The following is a 12,533-nucleotide window of genomic DNA, read 5'->3' on the forward strand; positions in this document are numbered from 1 at the left end:
GCAAGCCACACACACACTCACTTGGATGTTGATGTGCTTCAGCGCCAGCATGAAATAAACATGCAACGTTGACTTCAAGAGGATGCCATAACTTCCTATCAGACTTCATGTTGATAAATCAGTTTTATTCTATAGTTTTAAATCAGGGAGTCGGTGTTAAACTAAGCCTCATTTGGAAATGTGCAGTGAGAGAAACTACATTTTAACATTCAACAGAATTGATTATCATCTCAAGCAGTACTGTGTACAAATGGCTGGAGTTTGAAAACTAAAGCTTGTCCTCCAACTATTGAGAGTTCATCATATTTATCTTCTCTGAGAGTGGCTTTAGCTAAGTATCAAGAAAACACAACCCATCGGATGCCAGAGGTTAGTTTCTCTGACTCTGCACAACTCCCACTATGGAAAGAAAAGAAAAGAAATAGCAAACATGCAGAGTTCTGCTCTCCTGTGTAGATATATTTGGCATTTTCCATAAAACCCATAACTGTAAAGCCCTAAAATAGACACATTTGTGATCAAGGAAGAATTTCAAATTTGCACAGCATGCACACTTCTCTGTTCTGAGAGCCTACTTTCCAACAAGCAGTTGTATATTTATGCTGTAGTGCTTTTCCTGTCCCAAGTGTAGGAATAAATCGGACCAGAACATAACGTGATAAAATGCCTCGGCTCAGGACTGCAGCCGAGGTTGATGCTCCAGTTTGCAGCTATCTGCTGGTGCTGTCCGTCTGTCCTTGAGACAGATTACTTCCCTGCTTGTACCCCCAGGTTAGACACACAGGAAATACATTAGTGGATAACAAGGTACAGAGTGAGGGTGTGAAGACAGAGAGGTAGGAGGAGGAGAGAGGAAGGAGTGGGGGAGTTGGTAAGAGAGGTGGGGAATGAGCAAATGGCACAACTGAACAAGGGAACAAGGTTGTAGAGAACAGCAGGGGGAGGACAAGTGCAGCAGCTCTCCTCTTAGAAGCCATTATCTGCTGTGACATTCTGCACCCTGTTCCCCATACAAAGCCGCTTCTAGGAGCTTCTGCTGCCTGCCTGCCTGCCTACCTGTCTACCATACAACTTAAGTCAATAAAGACCACAAACATTGGACTCAGTTCTTTTGGAGAGCACCCTCCCTCTGTTCATTGGCTTCCTGATTCAGAACCAAAAAACTAATTTCATAAACTGTTTTTGAAAATTATTTTGTTCCCACCAAGTAAAAAATATCAAAGTAGTAAATCAAAATTGTTTTCCGATATCTGTGTCAAGATCCAATGAACGGTAGCTACACAGACCATTTCCCTTTATTGCATTTAAATGCATGTGTGAAAGTTCAATAGTAAGCTCAAGTCACACTTCATGAGTTTTTAGTTACTCCCTTGTTTGGCAAATTATTAATGAGTTAAGAGAATAAAGGCTACAGTCTGCCCATAAAGACGTAAAGGTCAGGACAGCGTGCTGAGACTGTGACAGTCAGACAGAGGCGGTGGGAGTCTGGAGAGGTGGCGTCAGGTGTCACACCCTTTCAGGAAGCAACACTGCTGACATCTGGGAGATCACCATGTCTCGTCTCATCCCGTCTCCTCTCCTGGATGAATGCATCCACTATACCAGGAACAATCTACTCCAGTCTGAATTGCTATGACAGCCTTTCCTCCTCTCCCCCTTTCCTTGTTGCCGTCTCCCATCCTTGCTGATATCAGCTGGAGTGATGACGACTGAACGGCAAGCAGATGTGGGCACATACCTCAATAGGTTGAATGTAAAAACAATGTCAATGTATCAGTCAGTTTCCACAGAGGTGAAATCCGCTCTGTGTGTCATCCCGGTAGGAGGCCCATTGGTTGAGACATTAAAATGTCAAGCGCGGATGTGCAGCGCGCCTCTAATGACAGGTCTGTCTGAAGACTTGCAGACAGCACAGCAAGCTGCCTGCCACATTATTACTCTGCCATTAGAATAAATTAGCATTATCAGCTCTATTGTAGCTGACTGGTCTGGGTTTAAGCACATGCAAATGCCCCTACTGGATGCTGTTGAGATCGGAGCTGGAGAGGAGAGTGAGTCAATAATCAATGTCTAATTATGTCACAGAACAGCATAAATGACTGATATAATGAGCGTTTCCAACAGTCATATGGTTAAAACACTGGCCCTGATTTCAATGTGGTTCATCTGGGCCAACATTAGTCAAGAGTGGATGATTAAATTCTATGACTCATATTTAGAAGCTTGTACAATTTGTTGCTCTGTAGGGAAAAGCTGAAACAAACACGAGTCACAGTTGCTTATCATTTGAGAGCTGAATGGCTGCGACTTCCAACCCTGCATTCCAAAGAGCCAGCGCTCCCCATCGAGTCGATAGTGGGTGACAGTGAAGGGTGAAATATCATCGGTCCACCTGTCCCCCGTTATAGATCATTGCCAACTGTACTGATACAGAAGACCATCAATCAATCTGTACTCGCATAGATGCCTGGCCTGCTGAAGAGCGCCGCCGATTGATGATGACTCGGTAGAAAGCTTATCAATGTGTGACACCAGCAGACAGAGCGGTTGAGTAACACATGTTCCTCCAATGTTGTTGACTAGCTCATTTGTGATACAACTGGTGGTCTACAATCCTGCCCGTGTGTTTGTGAACTTTATACATGTCTAGAAGCACAACTACAGGGAATAAATGTGGCTATGCAAGGTGCAACAGAGAAATGCAAAGAAAAACGTAACGGTGCAGCAATTGAAGTTAAGCATCAACAAGGTCACCAAGAATACAAGGAAAAGTGACAAAAGGTCACTTTAGAGATTCTTAAGGGTTTGACCTGAGAACTTCACCCTGCACTCCTCCTCTTTCTAACCTTGACACGACCAGCTCTCTAACTCAATCACTTCTCTAAAGTGAACAGCGGTGCATTGCATTTATGAGTGTGGAATTAGTTTAGCTCTAACTCATTTCATCATCTCTGAGAAGTCGACTCCCTGAAGTGTACTTATTCTCACAGTAGCAAACTTCCCTCTACTACAGGAATAAACGCACAGCAGCAGACAGTTGCTCGCTCAAAAATAGGATTCATCACAGGGATAAATCTCATCAGAGTCACGTAATTAGAATTTGCGGGTAGGAAATTAATTAGAGGATGGGAAACCATGGGTGTGAACCAGTGAGGTTTGCCTCTGTAAGACGTTCAGGTGAGCAGTTTGGAGGTAGCGTAAATCCTGCACACGCATAAACACATGCACTGAATACCAATTAACATCCACCACAAAGATGAGTATCAGCTTACAATGTAACCCCTGCTGGAGAATGTGATAACACGTCATTACGGCACGATAAAATGTTCTGTAAGTAAACTGAAAACGCGAGGAAGCCTGTTAATGTAAGCCTTGTATAAATTATTGCATGACTTATCTTGCATTTTTTCACATTACAAGGAACCCAACTGAATATCCTTGGTCTGAACACCTTCTAAATGATTTAATGCGTAGGTATGTTGTAGATTTGACATGATCAGCTGCTACATTAAGAACATAAGCAGGGACAGGTATGGTTCCAGTCCTCAGCTTACCTATGGTGTAGCCTCTCTTCAGCTCGCCGCACCGGGGGCTGCGGCGCTGGGAGTTGGTTGTGTTATTTTCCTGGACCGCAAGGACGGTAGTTGTCTTGGCAACAGGTGGTGCAGCTTTGTTGAGGGGCGAGGCTGGCACCAGAGTCGGGGAGAATCCTTGACTGGCAATATCCACCGACTGAGACTTCTTCTTCAATCTGCAGAGGACGAGACAACCAGACAAGAACAAGATATTATGGAAGTGCAAATGTGATACAATAGTGAAAACAGAGCGGTGTGGGGACATGCTGCCTGACCTTCAATGTTCAAGGGAAAATTACAGCATTTACATTTACATATGGGGTTGCTGATGTCAACATGGTGTGTCACTGAAATGTAATCAGGCAAGACAATTTTTGCGGTGCCGAGGAACATGGGAGAATCAATAAGCTAATCACACCCTTGTTAAGGTGGAATTTATTAACATCGCCCTGCAGTCTGAGTGCAGAAACTCCTTGACAGTTACAGGAAAGAAGCAGCAGAGTGTTGGAAGACAACAGCAGGAGTTCAGGGCTAAGTGCTTGATAGAGCGAAAGCGAGAAACAACCTGAATAATGGAGTTGGAGTAAAGGTAAGGGAGTCTGAGGCCATGGACACGTTACACGTCAAGAGATAATGTTTTCATTCATGAAGAACTGATTAAATCACAAAAAGGTGTAAATGAGACACTGAAAAATTGTCTTAATGACAGTATGATAAAAAGCTGAAATGTTCATGTAAATGTCTAAAAAATACGTACTGTAGAACTTTTGTAGAAGGACTTGCACAATGACTCTGATTAAGATAAAACATATTGTTCTTCAAACATCACTGATCCATTCTTCCTGGACCAATGAACCTGTGGAGTTTAAGTAAGTGGACCTCTAAGACTAAGTCATTTCCAGTACAAGGCTTTAGAATTAGGCTGCTTACGTAAAATGTATCGTATGTGGCGGCTGGTTAGGGCAAATCATCAATCTGCCTGCTTAAAGTCTATTATAAGGATGACAAAATCCTCAATCAGGTTTGCACAATTTACAAATTAGTTTACTGGGCTAATCTGAGCAGGTAATCCTAAAACGATCAGCAGCAGTTGGTCTATCCACTTAGTTATGTACACACATACACGCATGCATGCACGTACAGCTCTACAGACAAAATACACAGAAAAACTGAAACACTAACACACTGACACATACAGCATAACAGACAACATAAAAAGAATGCAAGCTCATCCTTGGACGCTGCAGCTAAAACCGACGGAGACAAAAAGAAAACCCCCTGAAACACAATCTATCTATAGTCTGTCCTGAAAAAGTCCTGAAACAGCAATACAAGATTCCCTCTACTCCTCTCCTTTGCACACTTCCAATCATTCCAGCAAAACTGCTGAAGCGAACAGAATCTTCCGGCCATTTCACCAAAGAGCAGCACACACATAAACACACACACACACACACACACACACACACACCACAACACAGTGTCTACTGGTTAATGAAAATGCATAATCTCCATGGAAATGCTGTCCATCAGTCGTGTGTTCCCTCTAAATCGAAGGGAGACAAACACAAACAGAGAGGGCAAACAGAACAAGTCGAGCTGTGAGTAAAACTCACCGATATAATGTCAAAGTCCATTAAGTGAAAATTCTAGATCCTTTTAGCAGCTTATAAATACTGTGCAAAGTTTTGTTTGTTTATGTTTGCGCACTCTGTTTTTAATTTAATTATTACTTGCAGTGGTTTTATTTCCTACTACAGCAAAATAAAATAAGTGTATTCGCTCGCACACAAACATACCAGCTAATAAAGCCCTGACATTTTGGCCAGACATCCCCAGGTACCTGGCTCCATGCTGCCATGCGGATAGGTGGTGTGTGTGTGTGTGAGTGTGAGTGAGTGAGACAGAGAGAGAAAATTTGTCTTTATGTGCCTATGAATGTCTCAGGATAGAGCATACACTCCTATATGAGCTCTGTTTTGCTGAGTTACAAAGACAACCACTATCACAAATTGTGTGTGTTTTCCCATACAGTATGTTCTGTGTGTGTGTGTGCGTGCGTGTGCGTGCCTGTCAGAAAAAGAATGGAAAAGAATAGTCAATGTGCAAAATCTCAGAAAGAAAGAGGATAACCAAGAATGTCTATTATTATTATAATACATACATCCTGTAGTGCAAGTGGTTTTACTAATCTCTTAACATTACTTTAACATTGATGAACGGTGTAATCATTGAGAAAACACAGATCCCAGGATTTCACAATTCTTTTTTGAAATCACAGAATTAATATTCAAAGTTTAAATAGATCTACATGACAAACAAACATAAACTTCCTCACACAAAAAGCTAGTATAATGGAAGATGTTGCAGCATTGTACATTGAAGTCTGTGGTCGCAGGTTGAACAGCTGGACAGACTGAAAACAGAATGACAAACAAAACAAATTCTTTCACAATACTGCAAACTGATGGAAAGCCCTACAGAAATAGCCACTGCCGCTTCTCTCCTTCTGTCCAAAGTAATTCAAAACTCATCTCTCCAATATCAGTTTCTTACAATAATGTTGGTTCCATTTGTTCTTGCTGCAGTGGCTTATGTGTGCTCAGCATTTCCGTTGCTTGCAGGCTGTGCGGTGCCAATTCTTTCTCTGCTCCAGCCTTTAAATGCTGCTAAAGAAAGTCCTAGGCACAGACTCACCTACAGTACAGTATGTCAGCCTACAAGGGATTCAAATGGGATTACAAAACAACTCATCTTACAGGATAGGATCTACTGGAGAAACAATGTTGAACAAAACTTTCAGACATATGATAAACTTTCAAGATTAATTATGCATGCATCACAAAAAAGTGAACCAAAAGGTGGTAATCAACACTCAGACAGACACACACTCTGACGCACACACAAAGTCAGATTAGCATAACAAATTCTGTAAAATATGATGTCACATGGATCAATATTATATTACTAGTGCTCAGTAAGAAGAAAAATGAATATAATAAGTATTAAACAAATCTATGCTGCATCTCCTTTGTAATGCAGAAGAATGCCAGAAGCCCCCATTAGTCAGTGGTGACCTTACTCTCAACTGAGCAGGGTCACAACCTGCAGCTGCAGCCTTCAGCAGCTCCTCTTGCTCATTTTTATTAATAGAAAAACTAATGACCACATCCAACTAAGATATAAGCCTCTCAAACGTGGACCAGTGTTAGAGCATGATAAAGACTCTCGTGTTACAGTGTCTGATCAAAATCTTAAAATGACTCAAATGAGATCCACACAAATAGAAAACAACAGTAAAGTTGAGGTGTGTGTCTGTGTGAGCCAAATGCCTCACAATCGCATGGCCAAATGGAAATATTTGGAGAACAATTTGCCTCAAAACTCGAAACCTAGAGGAACACACATCTCTAGCCCTACGACGTGTTGGTGCCTCGACTAAGTTTAATCACAGAGGAGGAAAGAAGACAGAGGAAAGGAGAGAGGAGGCAGGGAGAAAGATTGAGAGGGAGTGAGGTGGCAGAGAGAGCTGGGAAACAGGCAGTGGGTCATAGGTTGTGCTGACAGATGGTAAAGCACATAATGATGTAATGGGTATCCTGGCTTCACAGACAGCTTCCATCACTCAACAACATGGCCCACTTTTCATCAAGGACTTAACTGATAATCCGCGCCGAGCACAACACACCACCAACACACCCCTCTCAACTGCGAGAACCAGAAAGAGACCCTGACGTGAAATTGCGGCACGATTAAGAGGCTTTTCATCACACAACACGGTGTGAAACTGGCTGATTGTGAGGGCTCGGGTCCATCATTGTTTTTTTCTGGATAAATAGGCATCATCCTGAGGCGGTTAAGCTGTGATGAACCAATCCCCCCACCTCCGCCCAGGTACCACAGTGGCACCAGACGCACAAGTCAACAAAGCCAGCAGCTCCGACAGATTCCTATCTGTGAGGCAAAGCTTCCACAAAGACGGAGGGAGGGAGGGAGGGAAACAGAAACGTAAACAGACAGGCTTTTTTCGTTTCCCCCCTGCTGTTGTGATCTGACCTAGGCCAGGAGGCAGTGGTGTATGTTTGCAGCCCTGCCAAATTGGCATCACTAAGATTATCTGCCTCTACAGAGATCCACGTGGTTTGGCAAAGGATGCATTAACAACAGGAAATTTGGGGCTAAGTCAAAACGCGCTTATCGCTCCCCTGCTAAGAGGGATTAGACTGAGAGAAAAGGGGGCTGCGTTTGTGTCGCCCTCCATGCCTTCTCTTTGCTCCGCTCCCCTTCCCTTCACGCAGCTTACTGCAACAACAATACACATTTCTGCGGGGTACCGGTGTTTACATTCAGCAGCAGATACAGGACTGTGCTATATAAAAGCCCAGAGGAGACGGCTGGGGCTCACGTCATCGGCAGTTACAGCGCTCGCAGCCCAATGACCCGCCTGACAGTAATGATGCCTTAGAGTCCCATTACTCTGATGTTGGCTTATGTAACTTTGGAAAAAAAACATACTTATCACATTTATGTATCGCAAAAGAACCTAATTTGGTGAAATCACACAAGGGTGCTGTGATGCTTAAGGTCGTCTGTGGTGGAGAAGCAAAAGTGACTCGTGTTCAACGTACTCGTGTCTGTTGCAACGTCGAACTTGCCCTCTAGATGTGTACATTAATCTCCTCTGTAACACTTCTGCATTGCTGGAGAAGATATTTTTATATCTGAAGGACGCACCAGCAGTGGACTGACATTTCACAAGTCTTCATCATCTTGTCGGCAGGGAAACAAAAGTGGTGAACTACACGACATTGAGCCTGAAGAAATAACGCTGCTTTTTTAGAAAACGGCACATTCGGCAGGCCCAGGGTCTGTATGAGACACCAACACATGACAGGATTTGTTAATCGATTATGAATCAGGAAAACTCACAAGTCTTTTTGGAGGAAACTGAGGACTCAAGCGTACAGGAATGAGAGAATATTTTCTGTAATCCTGAGGAAATAATGTCCACAGAATCGACCAATCGTGTCTCGTCTAATTCACATAGACTGATGGCATTTCAATCCCTAAGATTTCCAAGAGAGGTAATCATGACAAAACAATTCAACGACTAGATTAAACTCTCATATGAATTAGTCCGGTGAGGCAGCCAGACTAAAACTCTGGCCCTGATAAGGACTCGCAAAGAGAGAGGGCAACAACAACCTGTGGCCATGCATGATAATGAGGCCTTCTCCTGCGCCCAGAACCCTAATGAAATACTGCTGGACCTCACTGCTCTCCATTTTCTGTTCTGCTGTCAGACACCTCTGCATAATGATGTATGGAGCTCCACGCCGCATTATGCTCATCCGCCCTCGCTAAATGCCACCGCAGCAATTCCGTGTCAAAAGGTTATGTGGCAATTTTGACCAACAAGGCTTTAAAAAAAACAGCAGCTTGCTATCAAAGAACCGAGGGTAAAAGATGGCTGCTGGTGACAAAGCCTTGAAAAAGCTTGCAACATCTAAAAAGCGGTTTTAATCTGCATTGAAATATGAATTAGAATTCTGTCTGTGAAGGTTGATCTCAGCCATTTAGCTATTAAGATGTCCCGGAGGTTAAGTGGACTCGGTCGACCAACATTTGATTCTGTTGCACCGCTCTCAAACCATTTGTCCTCTCTGTTTCAGATATGCTAATGTGGGTCTTCAAAGCTATTCCTTGACCTGTAGGAGTGTATTCACTGCTGTGTTCTGTCTTGTAGAGGTCGCTCTATACGGCACGACGTGTCTAGTGGGGGCGTTTGGTTTGGCTCAAATAGAGATCTGCAGCATTGAACTACATAGACAAGGTAGTTCTGAAGTTCTAAGGTTAGGAATGCCAAAGCCCCAGGTATACTTTACAGAAAGAGAGAGAAAATGCAAAGCGAATGAGCAGGTATGTCTTTAGTCTTCTACTTGTCACGCTGGCGATAAATAGTCCAAGTATCAGATGGCTGGTTGTGTCACACAAAAGGTGCATTTAGGATGAGTTAGCCTTAAAGGGCGGTTCTAGAGTAGAAGAGAGATTAGATAAGATAGTACTTTATACAGTATATCCTGAGGGAAATTCAGCTGCGGTACAAGAACGAAAGAGAGAAATCAACATCTAGAGAAAAAAACAATACAATAACTGCAAAAAATTCAATAAGGGCAAAGGACCATAAGGACATAACACTGTCGATGAAAAGCACAAAGTACAGAAATACAGAATGTGCAGAGCGTACAGAATGTACAAAACTGGATATGGACATGAATACCTACAACTATACAACAGACACTTATATATTATATGGGGGGGGGGGGGGTGTCATTATGTGCCTACTACTTTCCATACCCTGACCTGAGTTAGATACAAAAGAAAAGAAAAGGGTTCGTCTTAAGGACCCTGCACAAAAAAAACACAATCACTTCTTTTCAAAATGTCAAGATTTACAAGACCTTTTTTGCCTTGAAAAAAAAAGTATACAGGGGCCTTAAGAGGTACCTGGGTGTTGTTAGGTTTGAAAAGCACTAGAGTGCTGTGCCTCTCTGATGTGTGCGTTTTGTGCCCTTGTCCGTCTATAGTTTTTGGCTGACCTTTTTTTCTATTGTGACGAGTGTCAAAACTGGAACATCACAGTATTTTGTGTTGGACTTATGTGTTCTGTTACCCGACTTTAACCCTGGTGTCAGAGAAAGTTGCTTCTCCTATTATTCTGCAGCATGATTATATGATTGTGATGGAAAATCAGGCAAGCATTTGAACAGGCAAGAGTTTGAAAGCACTGCTCAAAAGTCTCACTCCTTAAGTTGCACAATGCAATCAAAACCTCTGCGTTGGTTGTTTGTTGATGTGATGTGCTGTGCTTTATTCCTGACGCATCACATCGCATATACCCCCATTTGTCTCTTTTAATGGCTCCCCCGGTGGAAGGCAAGTGGAGGCCAGGCACAGTGGGTGTGAGAACAGAAAGACGAGAGGCTGCGAGTGATGTTAGACTGTAATAAAGAAGTGAGACCTGCTGCTCAACCAAAACAGAACCTCAGCGTAACAGCCCCAGAGAACTTTAGATGACCTGATGCCTGACTGTGATACACCAGGATTGAGTTGCTTTGGTTTCCTGTGCTATGTGGTGGTCAGGATTCATCATCACTTAGAGCCTATTAATATAGATGACCACTAAAGGTTTTATTAATGAATCAATATGACAAAACAATGACAATACAGGCTTGTTTGCCATTCAAACATGTAACCCCAGCATTAGAGTAAGGGTTTATTTTCTTCAGCTTTCTTTTAATAAATACTGCAGTTAACTGTACAAATTGAACAGTTTATCAATATTTTCACTTCCTTTATTTACCTGAGTGGTGGCCTGTGATGGGTTAGTTGCTTTTTACACTTATCCACCAAATGGAAAATACAAATGATGGTTGGGAGAATGTAACTGCCCCAAATTCAAAGACATTTGACATAAAAGAAATTCACTGGATGAGCCACCTTTAATTTATTCGGAAAACTAAAGTCTCTGCAACAGCTATGTTTCCATAGAAATGCCTTCCGTTATTAATTCAGTTGTTCCTCGTTTGTTAAACTTTGCTCACTTCTGCAGCTGATTCACAAATTCACCAACATATAATTCTCTTCTTGGCTGTAAGTTTAAAATGTACACATTAAACCGATTTCAATGTTCCTATTTTTATTTAGGGGTGACCAAAGGTATCAAACATGAAGCAGCAGTTTAGGATGTATGGGTGGACCTCCTATAATATGAAGGAATATAACAAACATGATGTGTGTAAATGAAATACTCTCAAGGCACCAGGCACACTCTAATCAACCCGTAAGTGATCACACACACATTAAAAACAACACCAGACAAAGACACTCACACATAATGGCTCACCAGCCCTCTAGCTGTGGTTAATGATTTCTCCATCACTTTGCATCTGCCAACAATGTCGAACAGCTCTATTTTGATCAAATGAACGGTCCGTGAATCCACAATCAGCCCATAAACTCAGCTGGAGGAAAGGCTGCTATTCATTTCCTAAAATGTATCAATATCACACAAAAACAGCCCTCAGCCACAGCCTTTAACTTGACTAACAGAGGAATTATCTTAGCTGACACAAGGCAGGGAGGGGAAAACAAGTCACAGCTTCATTACGTGCCTGGCTCTGACTCTAGGGTCTGTTTTTCTCTCTCTTGCTTGCTTTGTGTGCATCAGTCAAGCAAATAAAAGAAGAAACACATATGTTCAAAAAGCCAACACACTTGCACTCTCATTCTCTTTTTTCTCCATCTTAGGGACAAACACACACCATCAAGCTCAGTCACTCAATCATAAAGAGCCTTGGGCATTTGATTCAGTGAGTATCCACAGGGCCTTGGAGCTGTGACTGCTATTACTGCAGTCTTCCAACATACTCCTACTTCCCCTCCTCCTCCTGCTGCTGCTCCTTCTCGTTGCTAGCCTCACTCCTGCTCCTGCTCTCCCATTTGCTGAGTGCCACAGACAAGCAGCAACGTGATTGGTCAGCATAAGATGTAGTAGATGCAACGTCATGCCCTGGTGGCTTGTGGTGGTGCAGAAATGAGACGTGTGTACTGTATAGTGGCAGTTTGGAGTAGCATGTGGAGCCGCATATTTACTGTGGACTATTATATTTAATTGGTTCTGCTGGAGAAAAGGCAGGGAGGCACAATCGACGAGGACAAAATTAATTTGATAATAATTAACAATAACTTATTTAAGCTAAAGGATTCCCATATGGAAGAAGAGATGTGACTGAATAATAATGTACATTTCTGATTAGAGAGATTATAACAGAACTAAGAAGGGCTATAACTACAAAACATAGTATGCATCCTTGGAAGGCTGAGCAATTCTCTTAATTGGTTGTATGAATAAGAATAAATGAACAATTTTCATGTGTATCTGCATTAAAATTCATG

General features: G+C 42.4%; 1 protein-coding gene across 3 annotated transcripts in view; it reads right to left on the minus strand.

The window, feature by feature from the left end:
* Window positions 1-12,533, minus strand: part of oxr1a (oxidation resistance 1a) — a 118,602-nt gene that overhangs the window by 61,185 nt on the left and 44,884 nt on the right. The window contains exon 3 of one of the 3 annotated variants that reach the window (XM_076150305.1): window positions 3,555-3,751. In XM_076150305.1, the coding sequence (XP_076006420.1) occupies window positions 3,555-3,751 (197 nt within the window). Of the gene's footprint in view, window positions 1-3,554; window positions 3,899-12,533 lie in introns of those variants that run through there. The other 2 variants (XM_076150306.1, XM_076150304.1) reach the window with 2 other exon arrangements.

The sequence above is a fragment of the Genypterus blacodes genome, unplaced genomic scaffold (genome assembly GCF_046128005.1).
Source record: "Genypterus blacodes isolate CSIRO-AG114 ecotype Tasmania unplaced genomic scaffold, CSIRO-AGI_Gbla_v1 ptg000052l_1, whole genome shotgun sequence".
Classification (NCBI taxonomy): domain Eukaryota; kingdom Metazoa; phylum Chordata; class Actinopteri; order Ophidiiformes; family Ophidiidae; genus Genypterus; species Genypterus blacodes.